At 46.5% G+C, this 22186-nt stretch overlaps 1 protein-coding gene across 7 annotated transcripts in view; it reads right to left on the bottom strand.

Annotated features, from left to right (window-relative positions):
* LOC140719770 (uncharacterized) overlaps window positions 1-22186 on the bottom strand; it is a 411496-nt gene that overhangs the window by 15607 nt on the left and 373703 nt on the right. For all 7 annotated transcript variants that reach the window (XM_073034626.1, XM_073034628.1, XM_073034629.1 and 4 more), the window contains one exon: window positions 17759-17812. In XM_073034626.1, the coding sequence (XP_072890727.1) occupies window positions 17759-17812 (54 nt within the window). The remainder of the gene's footprint in view (window positions 1-17758; window positions 17813-22186) is intronic.

The raw sequence follows: 22186 nt of genomic DNA, 5'->3' as shown, positions 1-22186 counted from the left end.
CCCATAACCCTCCACTCCTTTCCTATCCATATACCTATCCAATTTTACCTTAAATGACACAACTGATCTGGCCTCTACTACTTCTACAGGAAGCTCATTCCACACAGCTATCACTCTCTGAGTAAAGAAATACCCCCTCGTGTTTCCCTTAAACTTTTGCCCCCTAACTCTCAAATCATGTCCTCTCGTTTGAATCTCCCCTACTCTCAATGGAAACAGCCTATTCACGTCAACTCTATCTATCCCTCTCAACATTTTAAATACCTCGATCAAATCCCCCCTCAACCTTCTACGCTCCAATGAATAGAGACCTAACTTGTTCAACCTTTCTCTGTAACTTAAGTGCTGAAACCCTGGTAACATCCTAGTAAATCGTCTCTGCACTCTCTCTAATTTATTGATATCTTTCCTATAATTCGGTGACCAGAACTGTACACAATATTCCAAATTTGGCCTTACCAATGCCTTGTACAATTTTAACATTACATCCCAACTTCTGTACTCAATGCTCTGATTTATAAAGGCCAGCGTTCCAAAAGCCTTCTTCACCACCCTATCTACATGAGACTCCACCTTCAGGGAACTATGCACTGTTATTCCTAGATCTCTCTGTTCCACTGCATTCCTCAATGCCCTACCATTTACCCTGTATGTTCTATTTGGATTATTCCTGCCAAAATGTACTTGGTGTTGCCGAACGGGGCACTGGCAGGGAGATTAGGGTATATGGGTTGATATGGTTGGGCGGGTGGGGCACTAGACGGATTTTGCCAACCCTCCTCCGGATCATCGGTGTCATTATTTTGGAACAGCATTGGCAGACCAGACATGTCAGGAGGTACCTCCATTTTATTTCCGTATGGTAGTTCGGCTTGGCATTTCAACCCAGATTCCTTATTTTGTCTCTCCTTTCTCAATCTTTCCTGTTTTTCTCAATTCATATCACAATCCTCACACTGCCGCTTCAATACCTCCCAAGACTTAGGGCTTCCCTCATGATCACATGAACTAATCCGTCTCCGACGCGCGTTATTCTCCCAGCTGGCCTGCTTAGATTTATTATTTCCTCAGCAGTCTTCCTCCACGTGGATATTAAAGTTTTCCATTTAGTCCCCGTATTATGTTTCCAAATTGCCTCTTCTGATTTTATACATTTATCTACATCCCAAGTTCCCTCTACTGGCCAAATTTCATTTCTCAATTTTTTTATTTAGGCATGCCAACAGGCATCTGAGCTGTTCCTAATCTTTGGGGTTAATCTGACATAACCGATACAAAGGGGTTCTGACACCCGGTTTATCCAATGTCTGACCCATTCTTAAAGTATCAACTTCTTAACATCTCTATATACTAGCCCAGTGTCTTTGCTCGCCACACCCACTTCAGGGTATTGACCTTCATGTGGGGGATTTTCCCTCTGAACAACTGGTCTAAGGCAGGGTGGTTGAGATGGACACTGTAAATGACCTTATTTTCTGGGACTTGAACCCCACTATCGGAGAACCCTAACTTCCTATTCTGAAAACTTACAGTTCCGAGGACTCTCACCTCCGAACTCCAGGAGGACTCAAACCTCCGAGACGAATTCGTCAGCATAAAAGTGCGTAAGGTATCCCAGGGATTCCGTCACTACGGAGTTCTAAGGGATAAGGGGTCGACTGAGTGATAGGTTAATGAGAGAGATCAAGGTAAATCTTACCTTATGGGCCCATCCGTCTCACATCACCATCACACAGGCAATCATTTATTCAGTCCACCTAGGAGATCTACATATGTTGGAATCCCATCCTCGTCGCCACATGTAATGTTGGTTTGTTTTCTTGAGATTCTTACACACCTGATACAAATGCAATATGCCAACTTCTCTGGATAACCACGATTCTTTATTTAAGCAAGTACAAGCTTTTTAGATGATTGCTTAACAAACTTTGCAGTGCTTGAGGAGTTCTGTCAAGTGATGCTCTCCGAAAAAGGGAACAATCATCCCTTTTTATAAGGTTTTAAACCACAGTCAGTCAGGTATGCAAGATAAAACTTTTACCTACCTTCACAGTCACATGCCTGGCAACAGTGATAGTATGAGACAAAGAATACTTAAGCACCGAAAGCAGATGCAAAGGTCATCCACCCAAGAACAATGTGCACGTTTAGTATCATCACAGAAACATAGAAAACCTACAGCACAATACAGGCCCTTCGGCCCACAAAGTTGTACCAAACACGTCCCTACCTTAGAAATTACTAGGCTTACCTATAGCCCTCTATTTTACTAAGCTACATGTACCTATCTAAAAGCCTCTTAAAAGACCCTATCGTATCCGTCTCCACCACCATTGCCAGCAGCCCATTCCACACACTCACCACTTTCTGAGTAAAAAAACTTACCCATGACATCTCCTCTGCACCTACTCCCCAGCACCTTAAACCTGTGTCCTCCTGTGGCAACCATTTCAGCCCTGGGAAAAAGCCTCTGACTATCCACATAATCAATGCTTCTCATCATTTTGTACACCTCTATTGGGTCACCTCTCATCCTCCTTCACTCCAAGGAGAAAAGGTCAAGTTCACTCAACCTATTCTCATAAGGCATGCTCCCCAATCCAGGCAACACCCTTGTAAATCTCCTCTGCACCCCTTCTATAGCTTCCATATCCTTCCTGTAGTGAGGTGACCAGAATTGAGCACAGTACTCCAAGTGGGGTCCGACCAGGGTCCTATATAGCTGTAACATTACCTCTCAGCTCCTAAATGCAATTCCACAATTGATGAAGGACAACACACCATAAGCCTTCTTAACCACAGAGTCAACCTGCTCAGCTGCTTTGAGTGTCCTATGGACTCAGACTCCAAGATCCCTCTGATCTTCCACACTGCCAAGAGTCTTACTATTAATACTATATTCTGCCATCATATTTGACCTACCAAAATGAACCACTTCACACTTATCTGGGTTGAACTCCATCTGCCACTTCTCAGCCCAGTTTTGCATCCTATCAGTGTCCTGCTGTAACCTCTGACAGCCCTTCACACTATCCACAACACCTCCAACCTTTGTTTCATCAGCAAACTTACTAACCCAGCCCTCCACTTCCTCATCCAGGTCAGTTATAAAAATCACGAAGAGTAAGGGTCCCAGAACAGATCCCTGAGGCACTCCACTGGTCACCGACCTCCATGCAGAATATGACCCGTCTGCAACCAATTTTTGCCTCTGTGGGCAAGCCAGTTCTGGATCCACAAAGCAATGTCCCCTTGGATCCCATGCCCCCTCACTTTTTCAATAAGCCTTGCAATGAGTACCTTAACAAGTGCCTTGCTGAAATCCATATACACTACATTGACTGTTCTTCCTTCATTAACATGTTTAGTCACATCCTCAAAAAATTCAGTCAGGCTCGTAAGGCACAACCTGCCCTTTACAAAGCCACGCTGACTACTCCTAATCATATTATAACGATATAACCATATAACAATTATAGCATGGAAACAGGCCACCTTGGCCCTTCTAGTCCGTGCCAAACGCTTACTCTCACCTAGTTCCACCGACCTCCACTCAGCCCATAACCCTCCATTCCTTTCATGCCCATATACCTATCCAATTTTACTTTAAATGACAATATCGAACCTGCCTCTACCACTTCTACTGGAAGCTCGTTCCACACTTCTCTGAGTAAAGAAGTTTCCCCTCGTGTTACCCCTGAACTTTTGTCCCCTAAATCTCAACTCATGTCCTCTTGTTTGAATCTCCCCTACTCTCAATGGAAAAAGCCTATCAACATCAACTCTATCTATCCCCCTCATAATTTTAAATACCTCTATCAAGTCCCCTCTCAACCTTCTACACTCCAAAGAATAACCTCTCCAAATTATATCTCTCCAAATGTTCATAAATCCTGCCTCTCAGGATCTTCTTCATCAACAGAGGTAAGACTGACTGGTCTATAATTTCCTGGGCTATCTCTACTCCCTTTCTTGAATAAAAGAACAACATCTGCAACCCTCCAATCCTCGGGAACCTCTCCCGTCCCCATTGATGATGCAAAGATCATTGTCAGAGGCTCAGCAATCTCCTCCCTCGCCTCCCACAGTAGCCTGGGGTACATTTTGTTTGGTCCCCACGACTTATCCAACTTGATGCTTTCCAAAAGCTCCAGCACATCCTCTTTCTTAATATCTACATGCTCAAGCTTTTCAGTTTGCTACAAGTCATCACTACAGTCTCTAAGATCATTTTCCATAGTGAATACTGAAGCAAAGTATTCATTAAGTACCTCTGCTATTTCCTCTGATTCCGTACACACTTTCCCTCTGTCACATTTGATAGGTCCTATTCTTTCACATCTTATCCTCTTGCTCTTCACATACTTGTAGAATGTTTTCCTTAATTCTGCCCGCCAAGGCCTTCTCATGGCCCCTTCTGGCTCTCCTAATTTCTTTTTTAAGCTCCTTCCTGTTAACCTTTTTATTTTCTAGATCTCTAAGATTACCTAGCTCTCTGAACCTTTTGTAAGCTTTTCTTTTCTTCTTGACTAGATTTATTAGAGCCTTTGTCCACCATGGTTCCTGTACCCTACCATAACTTCCCTGTCTCATGGGAACAGAGCTCTAGACAAATATCCCCTGAATATTTGTCACACTTCTTCTGTATTTTCCCCTGAAAACATCTGTTTCCAATTTAAGCCTCCAATTTCCTGCCTGATAGCCTCATAATTCCCCTTACTCTAATTAAAAACTTTCCTAACTTGTCTGTTCCTATCTCTCTCCAATGCTATTGTAAAGGAGATAGAATTATGATCATTATCTCCAAAATGCTCTCCCACTGAGAGATCTAACACCTGACCAGGTTCATTACCCAATACCAAATCAAGTACAGCCTCTCATCTTGTAGGCTTATCTACATACTGTGTCAAGAAATCTCCCTGAACACACCTAACAAACTCCACTCCATCTAAACCCCTTGCTCTAGGGAGATGCCAATCAATATTTGGGAAACTAAAATCTCCCATCACGACAGCTCTGTTATTATTACACCTTTCCAGGATCTGTTTCCCTATCTACTAATTGATATCCCTGTTACTACTAGGCAGCCTATAAAAAACACCCAGTAAAGTTATTCCCCTTCCTGTTCCTAACCTCCACCCACAGGGACTCCGTAGACAATCCCTGCATGGCATCCACCTTTTCTGCAACTGTGACGTTATCTCTGATCAACAGTGCCATACCCCCACCTCTTTTGCCTCCCTCCGTCTTTTCTGAAACATCTAAAACCCGGCACTTGAAGTAACCAATCCTGCCCGAGCCATCCAAGACTCTGTAACAGCCACCACATCATATCTCCAAGTACTGATCCATGCTCTAAGCTCATCTGCTTTGTTCACAACACTCCTTGCATTAAAACAGACACATCTCAAGCCTTCGGTCTGAGTGCATCCCTTCTCGTTCACCTGCCTATCCTCCCTCTCGCACTGTCTACAAGCTTTCTCTATTTGTGAGCTAACCTCACCTTACCCAGTCTCTTCAGTTTGGTTCCCCCCACTAGCAATTCTAGTTTAAACTCTCCTCAGTAGCTTTAGCAAACCTCCCCACCAGGATATTGGTCCCCCTGGGATTCCAGAGCAACCTGTCCTTTTTGTACAGGTCACACCTGCCTCAAAAGAGGTCCCAATGATCCAGAAATCTGAATCCCTGTCCCCTGCTCCAATCCCTCAGCCATGTATTTATCCTCCACCTCATCTTATTCCTATTCTCACTGTTGTGTGGCACAGATAGTAATCCCGAGATTACTACCTTTGCAGTCCTGTTTCTCAACTTCCTTCCTAACCCCCTGTAGTCTTTTTTTTTAGGACCTCTTTGCTTTTCCTACCTATGTCATTGGTACCAATATGTACCATGACCTCTGGCTGTTCTACCTCCCACTGCAGAATGTCTTGGACGCAATCTGAAACACCAGGACAAATGCAAACACAAGGAAATCTGCAGATGCTGGAAATTCAAGCAACACACACAAAATGCTGGTGGAACGCAGCAGGCCAGGCAACATCTATAGGGAGAAGCACTGTCAACGTTTTGGGCCGAGACCCTTCGTCCTGACCCAAGGGTTTCGGCCCGAAACGTCGTCACTACCTCCTCCCATAGATGCTGTCTGGCCTGCTGAGTTCTGCCAGCATTTTGTGTTTTTTATTTATTTCCAGCATCTGCAGATTCACTCGTGTTGCATAAATAGGTTAACCACCTTCATACGAGCAAGGACAGAAAATGGCAAAGTGAGTACAGTATACTTATTTATTCAATAAGTTATGGGTCAAAGTATTTGGTGAGTACATTTCTAACTCTTCTGGCTTCAGTCTCGTTGCTGTCTGTTCTGAAATTGTTAGGTTGCGTTCAAGAAAATGATGAAATGGAACGCTGCCGTCTGACAGCGTTTTCAAAAGTCTCCGGCTACTCCGTCCACACTGATCTGCCCGAGCAGCATTTTCAAAAATACCCACCCTGGAAAGAGTTTCTGAAAAGCTCCGGTTTCGGGGGATGAAAACGCCATTTTAGTGTGGACGGAGGGTAAAAACGAAGAGAAAAAGCTTCGGTTACGGATTTATCCAGCGTAGTGTGGATGTAGCCAAAGTATGATTAGATTACCACACCCTGCATGCAAGACAAGGAAGCCTGCAGCGCAGTTTAGTATCAAACTGCCTGCTTGTCAGCAGGGCAAATTAACCTCATAACATCTCAAAACAAGGATTATTGGGGACCCTATTCACCCCAACTACAAATTGTTCTAGCTGCTACCATATGGGAAACGATGCCACAGCATAAAATCCAGGACCAACAGGCTATGGGACTGCTTCTTCCACTAGGCCACCAGACTGATTAATTCACATTGATACAATTGTATTTCTATGCTATATTGACTGTCCTGTTGTAATACTATTCATTAGAAATGACTTAAAATTGCATATTGTCCATAGATGGAGACTAAATAAATACTTTACTTCAGTATTCACTATGGAAAAGGATCTTAGAGATTGTAGTGATGACTTGCAGCAGACTGAAAAGCTTGAGCATGTAGATATTAAGAAAGAGGATGTGCTGAAGCTTTTGGAAAACATCGTTGGATAAGTTGCCAGGACCAGACGAAATATAGCTCAAGCTACCGTGCGAGGCAAGGGAGGAGATTGCTGAGCCTCTGACAATGATCTTTGCATCAACAATGGGGATGAGAGAGGTTCCCGAGGAACGGAGGGTTGCTAATGTTGTTCCTTTATTCAAGAAAGGGAGTAGAGATAGCTCAGGAAGTTATAGACCAGTGAGTCTTACCTCAGTGGTTGGTAAGTTGATGGAAAAGATCCTGAGAGGCAGGATTTATGAACATTCAGAGAGGTATAACATGATTAGTAGTAGTCAGCATGGCTTTGTAAAGGGCAGGTTGTGCCTTATGAGCCTGACTGAATTTTTTAAGGATGTGACTAAACAGATTGATGAAGAAAGAGCAGTCGATGTAGTGTATATGGATTCAGCAAGGCATTTGATAAGGTACCCATTGCAAGGCTTATTGAAAAAGGAAGGAGGCATGGGATCCAATGGGATTGCCTTGTGGATCCAGAACTGGCTTGCCCACAGAAGGCAAAGAGTGGTTGTAGACGGGTCATATCCTGCGTGGAGGTCAGTCACCAGTGGACTGCCTCAGGGATCTGTTCTCGGACCCTTACTTTTCGTGATTTTTCTAAGTGACCTGGATGAGGAAGTGGAGGGCTGGGTTAGTAAGTTTGCTGATGACACAAATGTTGGAGGTGTTGTGGATAGTGTGGAGGGCTGTCAGAGCAGGACATTGATAGGATGCAAAACTGGGCTGAGAAGTGGCAGATGGAGTTCAACCCAGATAATTGTGATGTGGTTCATTTTGGTAGGTTAAATATGATGGCAGAATATAGCATTAATGGTAAGACTCACGGCAGTGTGGAGGATCAGAGGGATTTTGGGGTCCGAGTCCATAGGACGGTCAAAGCAGCTCAGCAGGTTGACTCTGTGGTTAAGAAGGCGTTGTGGCGGACCCCACACGCGGGACTCCAACCGCCATCGGGAGCCGTAGGCAGACACACGGTAGCGCATTTGGAACTACCTGCTTGGGGCGGACCTTCCGGGGAGGGGAGATTTAAGTGATTGATTTTGAATCAGTAAAGGCATTCTGAGTTCAGCTCTCTCTGCCTCAGTGTGCTTTTTTAGCAGCGCGTTGCGCGCGACTACATTGGTGTTCCAGACAGCATCTGGAGCCGATGACTCAGTGACCAGCCATGAGTTTGAGCAACTCGCACAGCGCGATCTCTCTAAAACTCCCGACTTTCTGGGCCACTCAGCCCCATGTTTGGTTCGAGCAGGCTGAGGCCCAGTTCAGTATCAGAGACATTACAGCTGACGCCACACGGTACTACTACGTGGTCAGCACGCTAGACCAGGAGTCGGCAGGCCAGATCATCGACTTCCTACACCAGCCACCAATGGAGGACAGGTACACTAAGCTTGAGGCACTCCTGATCCATACCTTCGGACTCTTCCGCCACTAACTCCTACACATGGATGGCCTGGGCAACCACACGCCATCTGAGCTCATGTATGATATGCTGGCGCTCATGAACGGCCGTTATCCATGCCCTTTATTTGAACAGTTGTTCCTCAAGCAAATGCCACAGGACATTCGCCTCCTCCTCGTGAGTGAGGATTTCCAAGACCCACGCAGGGTTGCGGCTAAAGCAGACATCCTTTGGCAGAGCAAGCAACGTGGAGCAGCCTCCACTGGCCTACCCACGATCGCGCGCCCCAAAGCCCAGGCCCTGCAACTGAAGCCGTTGAGACCCACGGGGGAGAAAGACGAAAGTTCGGAACAATGGTGTTTCTATCACCAAAGATGGGGCTCAGGCGCACGCCACTGCCGTCCACCATGTGCTTTTCCGGGAAACACTGGGGCCAGCCATCGCTGATGGCTACGACGGCTGGCCACCGAGACAGCCTCCTGTACCTCTGGGACTGACACTCCGGGCAGCGCTTCCTGGTAGACACTGGGGCTGAAGTCAGCGTACTCCCCCCCTCAAACATGGACACTCGCAACGCGGTCCCAGGCCCCGAACTCACCGCTGCAAATGACACCAGTATTTGGACGTACGGCCGGCGAACTATCTCACTGCATTTCGGGTCCAGCTGTTTCACTTGGACTTTCACGTTGGCAGCAGTGTCACAGCCGCTACTAGGGGCAGATTTCTAGGAGCCAACTAGGCTACTAGGCTACTCGGAGCCAACTGCCTCCTGGTCAACCTAAAAGGCCGGCATTTGGTCCACGCCGAGATGTTCCAGACTTTCCAGCTCAGAGAAGCCAAGTTACCAGTCCTCCACCTGGATTCCGTGACCCTCTCGGGTAACAAATATGCCAGGGTGTTAGCAGAATTCTCCTCCATAGCCACCCTGCAGTTCTCCACAGCTGACCCCAAGCACAGCGTGCCAGCACCACATCCCCACACAAGAACCGCTGCTGCACGCCCGAGCTCGCAGGCTCCCACCCGACAAGCTCCACCTCGCCAAGGAGGAGTTCCATCAGATGGAAGAGATGGGAATCGTACGCTGCTCAGACAGCCCATGGGTATCCCCGCTGCACATGGTGCTCAAGTCTGCAGGAAAATGGAGGTCCTGCAGAGACTACAGAAGGCTCAACGACGCCACAACCGCCGACAGATACCCGGTACCCCACATCCAGGACTTCACAGCGAACCTGCACGGAGCGACCATCTTCTCGAAAATCAGCCTGGTCAAGGGATACCATCAGATCCCAATGTACCATAACAACGTGCCCAGAACAGCCCTCATCACACCGTTCAGCTTGTTCAAATTCCTGAGGATGCCTTTCGGTCTCAAGAATGCGGCCCAAACTTTCCAAATGCTCATGGACTCGGTGGGACACGGCCTGGATTTCATTTTCATTTACTTGGACGATATCCTGGTGGCCAGCAGTTCGCACCAAGAGCACGTGGCACGTTTGCGCCAGCTCTGCCAACGCCTGAGCAACCACAGACTGGCAATCAATCTGGCAAAGTGCCAGTTTGGGCTGACGGAGATTGACTTCTTGGGCCACAGAGTCAACCGACATGGCGCAGTTCCCCTACCAGACAAGGTCCAGGCCATCCACCAGTTCCCCAAGCCCGGCATGGTCAAGGGCCTGCAGGAGTTCATAGGGATGGTCAACTTTTATCACCGGTTTGTGCCGGCGGCGGCATAAATCATGAGACCCTTGTTCAGCCTGATGGCCGGCAAGGCCAAAGAAATGGCATAGGACGCGGAGTCTACGGAGGCGTTCGAGCAGACCAAGGAGGCGCTGGCAAAAGCGGCCCTCCTGATGCACCCAAGAGTCGATGTACCCACGGCACTCACAGTCGACGCTCCCGACACAGTCGGAGGAGTCCTGGAGCAGCTCGTCGAGGACCAGTGGCAACTACTCGCTTTCTTCAGCCGGCACCTACGGCCACCAGAGGTGAAGTACAGCGCTTTCGACAGAGAGTTGCTAGTGCTCCACCTGGCTGTCTGGCATTTCCGGCACTTCCTCGAGGGAAGGGAGTTCAGCGTGTATATGGACCACAAGCCCCTCACCTTCGCACTGGTCAAGGTATTGGATCCGTGGTCGGCTCGACAGCAGAGGCACCTACCTGTCCTTTATTTCAGAATTCACCACAGACGTCCGCCACATCGCAGGGAAGAACAACATCATCGCTGACACACTGTCTCGCCCCTGCCACCACTCAGTAGGCATATCGTCCACAGGAATAGACTACACAGCACTGGCGGAAGCACAACGGTTGGACACCGAGATCCCGGCTTACCGCATTGCCGTTTCAGGGCTCCAGTTGGAGGACGTCTCCATCGGCCCGGCAGCGGATCGACTCCTGTGTGACGTGTCTACTGGCAAACGCTGACCCATGGTACCAGCAGCATGGAGGCACTGGGTGTTCGGCACACTGCACAACCTGGCCCACCCGTCCATCCTGGCGTCCATTAAGCTGGTAGCGGACAGATTCATCTGGCACAGTTTGCGCAAACAGGTTGGATACTGGGCCAGGACCTGCGTACACTGCCAGACCGCCAAAGTCCAGCGGCATGTGAAGGCTCCCCTCCAGCAGTTCCAGCCAACGCACAGGAGGTTCCAACACATCCACGTGGACATCGTCGGCCCCCTGCCAGTCTCCCGGGGCACCAGGTATATCTTTACCATGGTAGACAGGTTCACCAGATGACCGGAAGCCGTACCGCTGGCAGGACGCTCATTGCAAACTGGATCATCAGGTTCAGCCTCCCAACGGACATCATCTCCGACAGAGGGGCGCAGTTCACGTCTGGTTTATGGACAACACTGGCACAGCTCCTGGGCACCCAGCTGCATCACACCACAGCGTACCATCCCCAGTCCAACGGTTTGGTAGAGAGATTCCACCGGCATCTCAAGTCGGCCCCGATGGCGCGCCTCAGGGGCACCAACTTGACAGATGAGCTTCCCTGGGTCCTTCTGGGCATCCGCACAGCCCCCAAGGAGGACCTGGACACCTCTTCAGCGGAATTGGCCTACAGCGCCTTCCTGAATGTCCCAGGCGAGTCGTACCAGAGGCCCGAGGTTCGGAAGAAACTCCAGCAGCGGTGCTAACGAGGCTGCGGGACAAGGTAGGGACCCTGGCACCGGACCCGACCTCCAGGCATGGTCCCATGTCATCCTTCACCCCTAAAGACCTCCGAGACTGTGAGTATGCTTTTATTCGCAGGGGCATAAACAGGTCACCTCTACAGCGGCCGTACAAGGGACCCCTCAAGGTGATCGGTCACAACGAAACCACGTGTGTGGTGGAGGTGGGTGGCCGGGAAGAGACTTTTACTGTGGACCGCCTCAAACCGGCGCACTTGGACATTGAGCAACCAGTGAGGGTACCTGCACTGCACCAGCAAGGCCGGCCACCCAGGCAAGCCACACAGACCGGGGACTCCACTCCCCCAATGGACGTTTCTGGGGGGGGGGATGTGGCGGCCCCCACACGCAGGCAGACATGCGGTAGCACGTTTGGAACTACCCGCTCGGGGCAGACCTCCTGGGGACAGTCTGACGTCACATCCGCCCCGCGGGTTGTAGGGACCCATGGGAGAGGAGACTTTGAATCAGTAAAGGCAATCTGAGTTCAGCTCTCTCTGCCTCTGTATGTTTCTTTAGTAGCGCATTCTGTGTGACTACAGCGTATGGTGTATTGGCCTTCATCAATCATGGAATTGAATTTAGGAGCCAAGGGGTTCCGGTCACGTCATCGTCGAGAATGGCAGATTAAGTCACTAGCTCCTCTGGAAAAATGTGTATTAAGCCCCGTTAACCCATCAAGTATAGTATTTTTCTAAAGTATTTGAACTGATAAGAGGGGCAAGAATGGGGAAAAAGAATGGAAATAAAAAAAGTGACACTGTGGAGCCTGCGGCCGAGAGGAGTTGAGCGAGCGGCTCTTCTACCCGACTGCGTGCTAGCGAGGCGGCTGCTGGCGCAAGCAGCAAATAAGATAGAAATTTTGAAAGAGATAAGGGAGTTCCAGAAAGATATAAAACAGCAGCTACATGATATTAAGTCAGAGCTCGCCAACGTAAATCAAAAAATAGTGGTGGCAGAGACTCAAATTGAGAAGGTGAAAGATCGCGTTCAAAATGTGGAACGGATACTAAGTAAGACAATAAAAATATTAAATCAAAAAGAAGGTAAACTGCTTGACCTGGAGGGAAGATCACAGCGGAAAAATATCAGAATATACAATGTTGCCAAAGGAACGGAGGGCTTGTCTATGATGGAGTTTGTCGGAAAGTTGCTGTGGGATGCGCTGAAGCTTCCCTCGACTATGGAGTTGGAAATTGAGAGAGCTCGTGCGCTCGTCCCGAAGCCTACCTGAGATAGAGCAGATAAGCCACGCTCAATAATTAAATTCCTTCAATACAGTACCAAGGCGGAGATTCTACGAAGGGCCTGGGGTAAGAAGAGGGTGTTTTTAAACGATAAATTAATATATTTCGATCAAGATTACCCCCCCCCCCCCCACGGTCCTCCAGAAACGTAAAGAATACTCTGAAGTAAAACAAGTACTAAAGCAAGAAAGGATTAGGTTTCAAACTCCGTACCCTGCTAAAATTCGAGTGTTTTATGAAGATGGGATCCAACTGTATCAGACAGTGGAAGAGGCAACTACAGACATGAAGGCCAGATGGTTGCCTGTCAGCATGATCAAACCGAGGGAAAGTCTGGCAGAGAAATTATCCCACTCCGCTTGGGAAATAGTGCGAGAATCGAGAAGGCAGGAGACGGGAGGAGGCCGAGAGAAGTATATCAGGAAGAGACTGGGAGTTTTCCAAAGACAGCCCTCACCCCCTCCAGAAGAGCCATAAGGTTTGGCGAACTTTAAAAATGTTGAGAAGCTAAACGGAAGCAAATGTAGATGGTGATATACCTATCTCGAGAAACACTTATTATAATGTGGATTTTATATTACTTAGTTATTCTTTATTTGCTCACTTACTCCTTTTTCCCCACCAAAATGAGAATATATATATATATATACACACACACACGTGCGTGTGTGTGCGTGTGCGTGTGTGTGTGTATAAATAAAAGAGTACACAGGGAAATCTTTTCTGTGTAATGGATTTGTTCACTGATTTTTATGAATACTGCAATGGGGGCCCTCAACTCACAAGTAGGAGGGGTTATCCCCCACAGCTAGACATTTCCTCTAGCTCAACGCAGGGTCATCTACCAGAGACCTCAGCCTTGGAATCACACATTCGTTGCCATTTTTGTTATTATTTGCATTTCTTGGTTCTTATTTGTTCAGGGAGTAGATCGATTAAGTTTTATTCTGCTAATTTCAATGATACATTGACATATAAATACAGATGGCTAAGGACAAAGTAAAACTCATTTCTTTTAATGTCAATGGGCTATTAAATCCAATCAAACGTAATTGAATTTTTATCCAAAATGAAAAAAGAACAAGCCCATGTAGTATATTTACAGGAAACTCATTTAAGTGATAATTTAAGAACTAAAGAGAATGGGCTTCACTAATTTGTTTTTTTCCCTCATATAAATCAGGACATAGGAGAGGAGTTGCTATTCTCATTTCACACAAGCTAAATTTTGAAAAAGTATTTGAAATAGGAGATAAAGAGGGCAGATATATTCTGGTAAGGGGGAATATAGACAGAAATTCAGTTACTCTATTGAATATATACGCACCCCCGGGAAGTGATATTGGTTTCTTTCAGAAAATTACTGATATTATGGTAGCGGAAACAGAAGGTCTCCTCATATGTGGGGGAGACTTAAATTTACAATTACAACCAAACTTAGACTCTTCCAATAGAAAAACCTATGAAACAAAATCCTTACATAAGAAAGTTAATACACTTTTTGAGGATGTTGGTTTAATTGATATATGGAGGGACCTTTTCCCCGACAGAAGGGATTACACTCATTATTCTGCTCCCCATTCTGTATATACAAGAATAGACTATTTCATAACATTTGGAAAAGACAAAGACAAAATAAACACCTGTGGAATTGGGACAATAGATGTAAGTGACCATGCACCTATATATCTATCTGTTGATTTTGACCTAAACTAAAGAATACTATTTGATAATTAAATTCAAGTCTACTCAATGATCCGTTCTTTAAGGAACAAATTAAAAAAGAAATTGGTCTCTACTTAGAATTTAATGATAATGGAGAGGTTTCACCTCCCATTTTATGGGATACTCTGAAGGCTGTCTTAAGAGGGAAAATTATAGCGATATCTTCATATAAGAAAAAAATAAGGAATAAAACAGAGGAATAACAAAGTAGGCTGAAGGAACTAGAGAAAAACACAAATTGAATTTGGCACAGGATACATTAGGGGAAATTAAAAAAATTAGGAATGAAATTAATAGTTTGGCTACGCAAGAAATCAGGGAAAATTTAATGTTTCTGAAACAGAGACATTATGAAAGTGGATCAAAGTCTGTGAAAATACTGGCGTGGAAACTGAAAAAAAAGATAGCAGAAAATACAATTCATAGAATTAGGGACCCAAGAATGAAAATGATAAAAAATAAGCTAAATGAAATTCAAGAAGCTTTTGAAGTGTTTTACAAAACTCTATATTCCAAAGTTCCCCGGGAAGCATAACCCAAACTGACACCTTCTTGAATTCTCTAGAGTTACCCACTTTAAGCAAAAAATAAAATAGAACGATGACTGCTGACATAACTGAAGTTGAATTAAAAGCTGCAATTAGTAGGCTTAAATTAAGCAAGTCACCAGGATCAGATGGGTATATGGCAGAGTGGTACAAAGAATTTAAAAATGAGTTAATTCCTGTTTTACTCCCCACACTGAACTGGGCTCTAAAAAAAGGCACAAATGCCACCCAGTTGGAAGGAAGCGATAATGTTAGCTATACCGAAAGAAGGCCAGGATAAAATGGAATGCCGGTCATTTAGACCAATATCCATTCTTAATGTAGATTATAGATTATTTACCTCCATCATGGCCAAACGATTAGAGGGGTTTCTACCCATACTGACACGTAACGATCAGACAGGTTTTACACAACAACGCCAAACACAAGACAATATACGAAGGACATATGAATCATATACAAAAAAATAAAATCAAAGCAATAGTGATAAGCGTGGACGCTGAAAAGGCATTTGATTTGGTTAATTTGAATTTTCTTTACCGAGTTTTACATAGATTTGGTTTCCAAGACAATTATTAAAACTATACAGACACTATATGACAACCCTACTGCTAGGATTAAAGTCAATGGATATTTATCAAATAGTCTTACCCTAGAAAGGGGTACGAGACAGGTTGTGTATGGTCAACGCTACTCTTCGCGTTATATCTGGAACCATTAGCTCAATACATCAGACAAAATGAAGATATCAGGGGAATTACTATTAAAGGGACAAAGCATAAATTGGCTTCTTACTCAGATGACATTTTGATCTATCTAGGGCAACCAACATACTCTTTACCTAAATTGATGCAATCCTTTGAACAATATGGTCAATTATCAGGATACAAGATCAACATAGATAAAACCCAATTACTTTCATATTACTATAGTCCACCAAGAGAAATTGAAAGTAGATACTCCTGGGCATGGCAAACAGAGTCTTTCAAATATTTGGGCATCACTATGCCAAAAGATTTGGCAAAATTATCAGAATGTAATTATCAGCCTTTATATAAAAAATTAAGGAAGATATGGCAAAATGGAACCTGATTCCTTTTTTCAGTCTCAGTTCAAGGATTGAGTTTATTAAAATGAATATACTGTCCAGACTGTTATATCTCTTTCAGACCCTACCAATACAGATGAATCAAAATCAATTCAATGAATGGAACAAGATGTTATCAAGGTATATTTGGCAGGGTAAAAGGCCTCGAGTTCGTCTCAAATCTTTGCAATTAGCAAAGGAAAAGGGGGATGGGTCTACCTTCTCTTAGAGATTATTATTTTGCAGCACAGTTGAGAGCTGTAATATGTTGGTGCAACCCATCATATGACGCTCAATGGAAAAACATTGAGGAGCGGGTACTTCCCATCCCCATACAAGCAATTTTGGCTGATAACAACCTGCAAAGGTACATAAATACTATTGATAACCCATGAGTGAAATTGACTCTTAAAATATGGAAAACTACTATAAAAGAATATAATCTAGAGGGAGATATTGCAATTCTTAAATGGTGTGCATATGACTTGGTTTTACACCAAATAAATTGGATGCTGGATTTAAGGACTGGACAGCTAAAGGAATAACAGTTCTTTGCAACATAATGAAAGAAGGAACACTTCAGTTTTGAAATGCTTAAAGAGAAACACTTATTAGAAAAACAAATTTTTTTAAAAATCGGTATTTACAGATGCGACAATATGTTAATAAGACACTTAAAAATGTAACCAAGGCAAGTACATGCTTGATAGAGCTATTTAGAAAAGCATATAATTCAGATAACGGTAGTAGAATCATTTCAAGTATGTATAAGGGGTTGTCAAATCTTAAAACACATTCAACTTCATACATTAAAACAAAATGGGAGAAGGAAAGAGGGATAATCATATCTGAAGAAGAATGGACAATAATATGGAGGTATCAATGGAAGTGTACCAGTTCACAGAAATGGAGGGAGTTTGGATGGAAAAACACTTGTGATATCCAGCATCTGGAAAGCAAGGGGCACCTGAGGCTCAGCAAGGCTACTAAGGATATGTCTTCCTCCAAGTTGGGCAATGTGGACTGAGAAACACTGCAAGTTGATGCCGGAACTCCTTACCTATCACCCTGAGAATATACCTGCCTTACAGATGCTGCTCACATCTCTCCCTCAAGGATTCTGAGTCTGATTTAGATTTCTCCCCTGTAGATGTTAGCAGCTGTGAAATGCACAGTTAGTGTGAACATGTAAGTGTCACATATATTCTGGCACCAACATGCCTGTGATGCTCAGTATAACAACATCAAGCGTAACAAAATTGAATACAACAAGCAACAAAACAACAACAGCAAAACAATCCCATTTTCCCCACACCACCCATTTATCCCCATTGTCCCTCACCTTCCAGTCAAGATGGACAGTGCAACATGACTGCCACCTTGACCAGAAGGGTCTGAACCCGCACACTCCCACACCAGGTGTGAATATTGAAATCGTCAAACCTACCGGGAGACCAGGCATCCCTGCTGCTCCGGGGTATCCAGGGGATCCTGGAGGACCCTGGGGGGGGGCAAACATATCAGAGCAGTGTTACTCCAGCAGACCATATCTGACCTAGGAAGGATTCAGTGACCCAGCTGCTGATCTGACACAGCTGTTCCCACACAGCAGGTTCTAGTGAGCCAGCTCAGGTGTAACACTGACTCCCACTCAACACCATGCTCGATGCCCACCACATACCAACTGCAACATTGAAACACATCCCACACCAAACATACTCCTCAGTCCTCCCCCCAACACCATATCTCAACTCCACACTAAAACACAACCCACATCTCATTCCCAGCAAGACCTCACTCCCAACACTATACTGCACACCCAACACTACACCTCACTCTAATGCCACACCTCTGTCACTGTCCCTTCTGGCAATCACCCACCTGGCTATTTTCCTCAGGAATTGGGCCTCAATCCCCTCGTTTAGTTCCCAATCATTCCCAGGTTCCACTAATTACAAACACCTGCTTTCCATCAGCAAATGCAGTATAAAAATCCTGTGACCACAAGAAGCAGCTGCCAGTTTGTTGGTTGACTTGTGTCCAAGTATCTGCATTCCATGGTTCTTAGGACTATCAGTTCTAGCCTAGCATCATTCCTGAATTCTCTACTAAAACCAAGACTCTGCATAAAGATAGATAGATAGATAGATAGATACTTTATTCATCCCCATGGGGAAATTCAACTTTTTTTCCAATGTCCCATACACTTGTTGTAGCAAAACTAATTACATACAATACTTAACTCAGTAAAAAATATGATATGCATCTAAATCACTATCTCAAAAAGCATTAATAATAGCTTTTAAAAAGTTCTTAAGTCCTGGCGGTTGAATTGTAAAGCCTAATGGCATTGGGGAGTATTGACCCCTTCATCCTGTCTGAGGAGCATTGCATCGATAGTAACCTGTCGCTGAAACTGCTTCTCTGTCTCTGGATGGTGCTATGTAGAGGATGTTCAGAGTTTTCCATAATTGACCGTAGCCTACTCAGCGCCCTTCGCTCAGCTACCGATGTTAAACTCTCCAGTACTTTGCCCACGACAGAGCCCGCCTTCCTTACCAGCTTATTAAGACGTGAGGCGTCCCTCTTCTTAATGCTTCCTCCCCAACACGCCACCACAAAGAGGGCGCTCTCCACAACTGACCTATAGAACATCTTCAGCATCTCACTACAGACATTGAATGACGCCAACCTTCTAAGGAAGTACAGTCGACTCTGTGCCTTCCTGCACAAGGCATCTGTGTTGGCAGTCCCTTGGCACCAATTCCACGCTCGCTATGACTGTAATGCCTCCTTACTCAGCCTCTGCACCTGTGTTCAGCACTTGGGTTCATTCCACCGCCATGTCCTTGCAAGAGAACGAACTGGCCACGATGAACCCAGTGGACACGGATCCCGTACAACAGGCCCTGGCCAGCCAGTGGTTCCTATTGGGCGCCCACGACCAACTACTTCGGGAGATCACGGAAAACCTTCGGACACCAACCATGAACATGCAGAAGGTCAGTAAACAAGTGGACTGCGTCTCTGCTTCTTTTCCTCCATCCCCTCCAAGAACCCCGGCTACCCAAACCGCACTGCTCAGGATGGCTTCGCCCCCGGAATCAGCAACACCATCTCCTCGAGAGCCGTATGTACCCGAGCCTGAACCCTACACCGGGGACCCAGGTAGGTGCCGGGCCTTCCTGTTACAATGCTCCCTAGTCTTTGAGCTGCAGCCACGTACCTACACTTCCAATAAATCAAAGATTGCGTACATCATGGGGCTGCAACAGGGGGATGCCTTGGCCTGGGCAACCGCGATATGGGAAAACCGACCGGAGGTTTGTTCCACCTACTCCTCCTTTGTCGCTGAAATGAGGAAAGTCTTTGAACAATCCATTCGTGGTAAGGACGCTGCAAAACAGTTGCTTACTCTTCGTCAGGCTTTGCAAAACATAGCCAGGTATTCCATTGAGTTATGGACCTTAGCTGCAGACTCCGGGTGGAAAGACGAGGCCCTACAGGAGGTGTTTCGACAGGGCCTCTTGGACAAGATAAAGGATGAGTTGGCCGCAAGGGACGACACGGACTGTCTGGTCTCTCTGAGCTTGCTAGCCATTCGATTAGATTATCGACTTCAGAAGCGGCAGAGACAGGGAACCAGTTGCCCTGCTCCTCGGGGAAGCCCAGTCCACCTTGCCAGTCTCAGCCAGCACCCCCTTCCCCAGCCGCTCCCAGTATGGCTCCTGCTACGACCGTCCCCACCCCCGGGGGAGGAACCGATGCAGCTGGGATGGAACCATCTCTCCCCGGCTGAACAAATTCGGAGGTGGACTGCTGAGGATTGCTACTGTTGGGGCCAGCCAGGACATTTGAGATACCTGCCCTCAGCAGCCAAAAGGGAGGGCTCACCAGTGAGAAAGGGAGCTTTGGTGAGCCGAATGATACTCCCTTCAACACCCCAGACTCAGATGCAGATCCCGGCAACCGTGTATTACCAACAACAGTCCCTGTCCTTATCCGCTTTGGTGGATTCCAGTGCTGACTGCAATCTTCTGGACGAAGAGATAGCCACCCAGGCCGGAATACCTCGGGAGCCGCTAACAACCCCCCTGGAGGCCCGGGCCCTGGACGGAAAACTGCTGGCTCGGGTGACCCACTGTACGCCACCCCTGACCTTGATCCTATCCGGCAACAATCAGGAGGAGATATGATTCAGTCTCATTCATTCCCCTCGAGCCCCGGTAGTTCTAGGGTATCCATGGCTGACCCAACACAAGCCCCATATCGACTTGTCTACTGGGAGGATAGCCGAATGGAGCCCGTCTTGCCATGCCAACTGTCTGCGGTCAGCCCCATCTCCCAGAGAAGCTACCACGACCCCGCCTGTTTTGGAACCCCTCGACTTGTCCCGCATCCCCAAAGAGTACCATGACTTGGGACAAGTGTTCAGTAAACAACGGGGCCTTTCCCTGCCTCCGCACCGCCCATACGATTGTGCCATCGACCTTCTCTCCGGGGCCCCACTACCCACCAGTTGCCTTTATAACCTATCCTGACTGGAGAGACAGGCCATGGAGAAATACATTAGTGAGTCATTCGCGGCAGGCATTATCAGGCCTTCATCCTCCCCAGTAGGCATCGGTTTCTTTTTTGGAGAAAAGAAGGACGGGATGCTTCGCCCTTGTATTGATTAATGAGGCCTAAACAATATAACAGTTAAGAACAAGCACCCTCTACCCCTCATTAGTTCTGCATTTGAGCAACTGCATGGAGCCACCATCTTCTCAAAGCTGGACCTTTGCAATGCCTACCATTTAGTCAGGATGAGGGAGGGGGACGAGTGGAAGATGGCCTTCAATACACCTCTGGGCCACTTTGAATATTTGATCATGCCGTCTGGCCTCACCAATGCTCCCGCCATTTTCCAAACCCTGATCAATGATGTACTGAGGGAGTTTATCAATCAGTTCGTATTTGTTTACCTTGACGATATCCTGATATTTTCTGGCAGCCCCCAAGAACACATACACCATGTCAGTCAAGTCCTCCAGAGACTGTGGGTTAACCAATTATTTGCAAAGGCGGAAAAATGTGAGTTCCACATCCCTTGGGTCAGCTTCCTAGGCGATATCATTGAAAGAGGGCAGGTAAAAGCAGACCCTGAGAAGATCCGGGCAGTGGAGGAATGGCCCAGACCCACGACACGCAAATAACTTCAACAAATCCTGGGGTTTGCAAACTTCTACCGCAGATTCATCAGAGACTACAGTCGAGTGGCTGTAAACCCTTACCTGGTTTACCTCACTGACCACACCGTTTTGCTGGGACTCTGAAGTGGACTCAGTATTCACTGAACTGAAGAGGCGTTTCACCACCGCTCCCATCCTGGTCCATCTGGACCCATCCTGTCAATTCATCATTGAGGTGGACACCTCTGACTCCAGGGTAGGAGTGGTCTTATCCCAACGGGCAAGCTCGGACAAAAAGCTTCAGCCCTGCGCCTTCTACTCGCTGACTGTCCCCCGCCGAGCGGAATTACGATGTGGGGAATCGGGAACTGCTGGCGGTCAAACTTCAACCAGTGCCTCCATTCTTCCAGTGGGAGGGGGCAGAACACCCGTTTGTGGTGTGGCCGGATCACAAGAACCTGGGGTATATTCAGACTGCCAAATGATTGAACTCCCGCCAGACCCATTGGGCATTGTTTTTTGGACAGTTCAAGTTTACTCTCACGTACCATCCAGGATCTAAGAACGGGAAGCCAGACACGCTACCCCACCAGCATAACTCCAAGGATGACACCTCCAGTCCCGAGACTATCCTCCCACCATCCGGCGTGGTGGCCACCCTCACCTGGGAGATCGAGGCTAAAGTAAAGGAAGCCCAGCGG

The sequence above is a fragment of the Hemitrygon akajei genome, chromosome 32 (assembly GCF_048418815.1).
Source record: "Hemitrygon akajei chromosome 32, sHemAka1.3, whole genome shotgun sequence".
In the NCBI taxonomy this organism is placed as follows: Eukaryota; Metazoa; Chordata; class Chondrichthyes; order Myliobatiformes; family Dasyatidae; genus Hemitrygon; species Hemitrygon akajei.
This window is presented reverse-complemented; position numbering and strand designations above follow the sequence as displayed.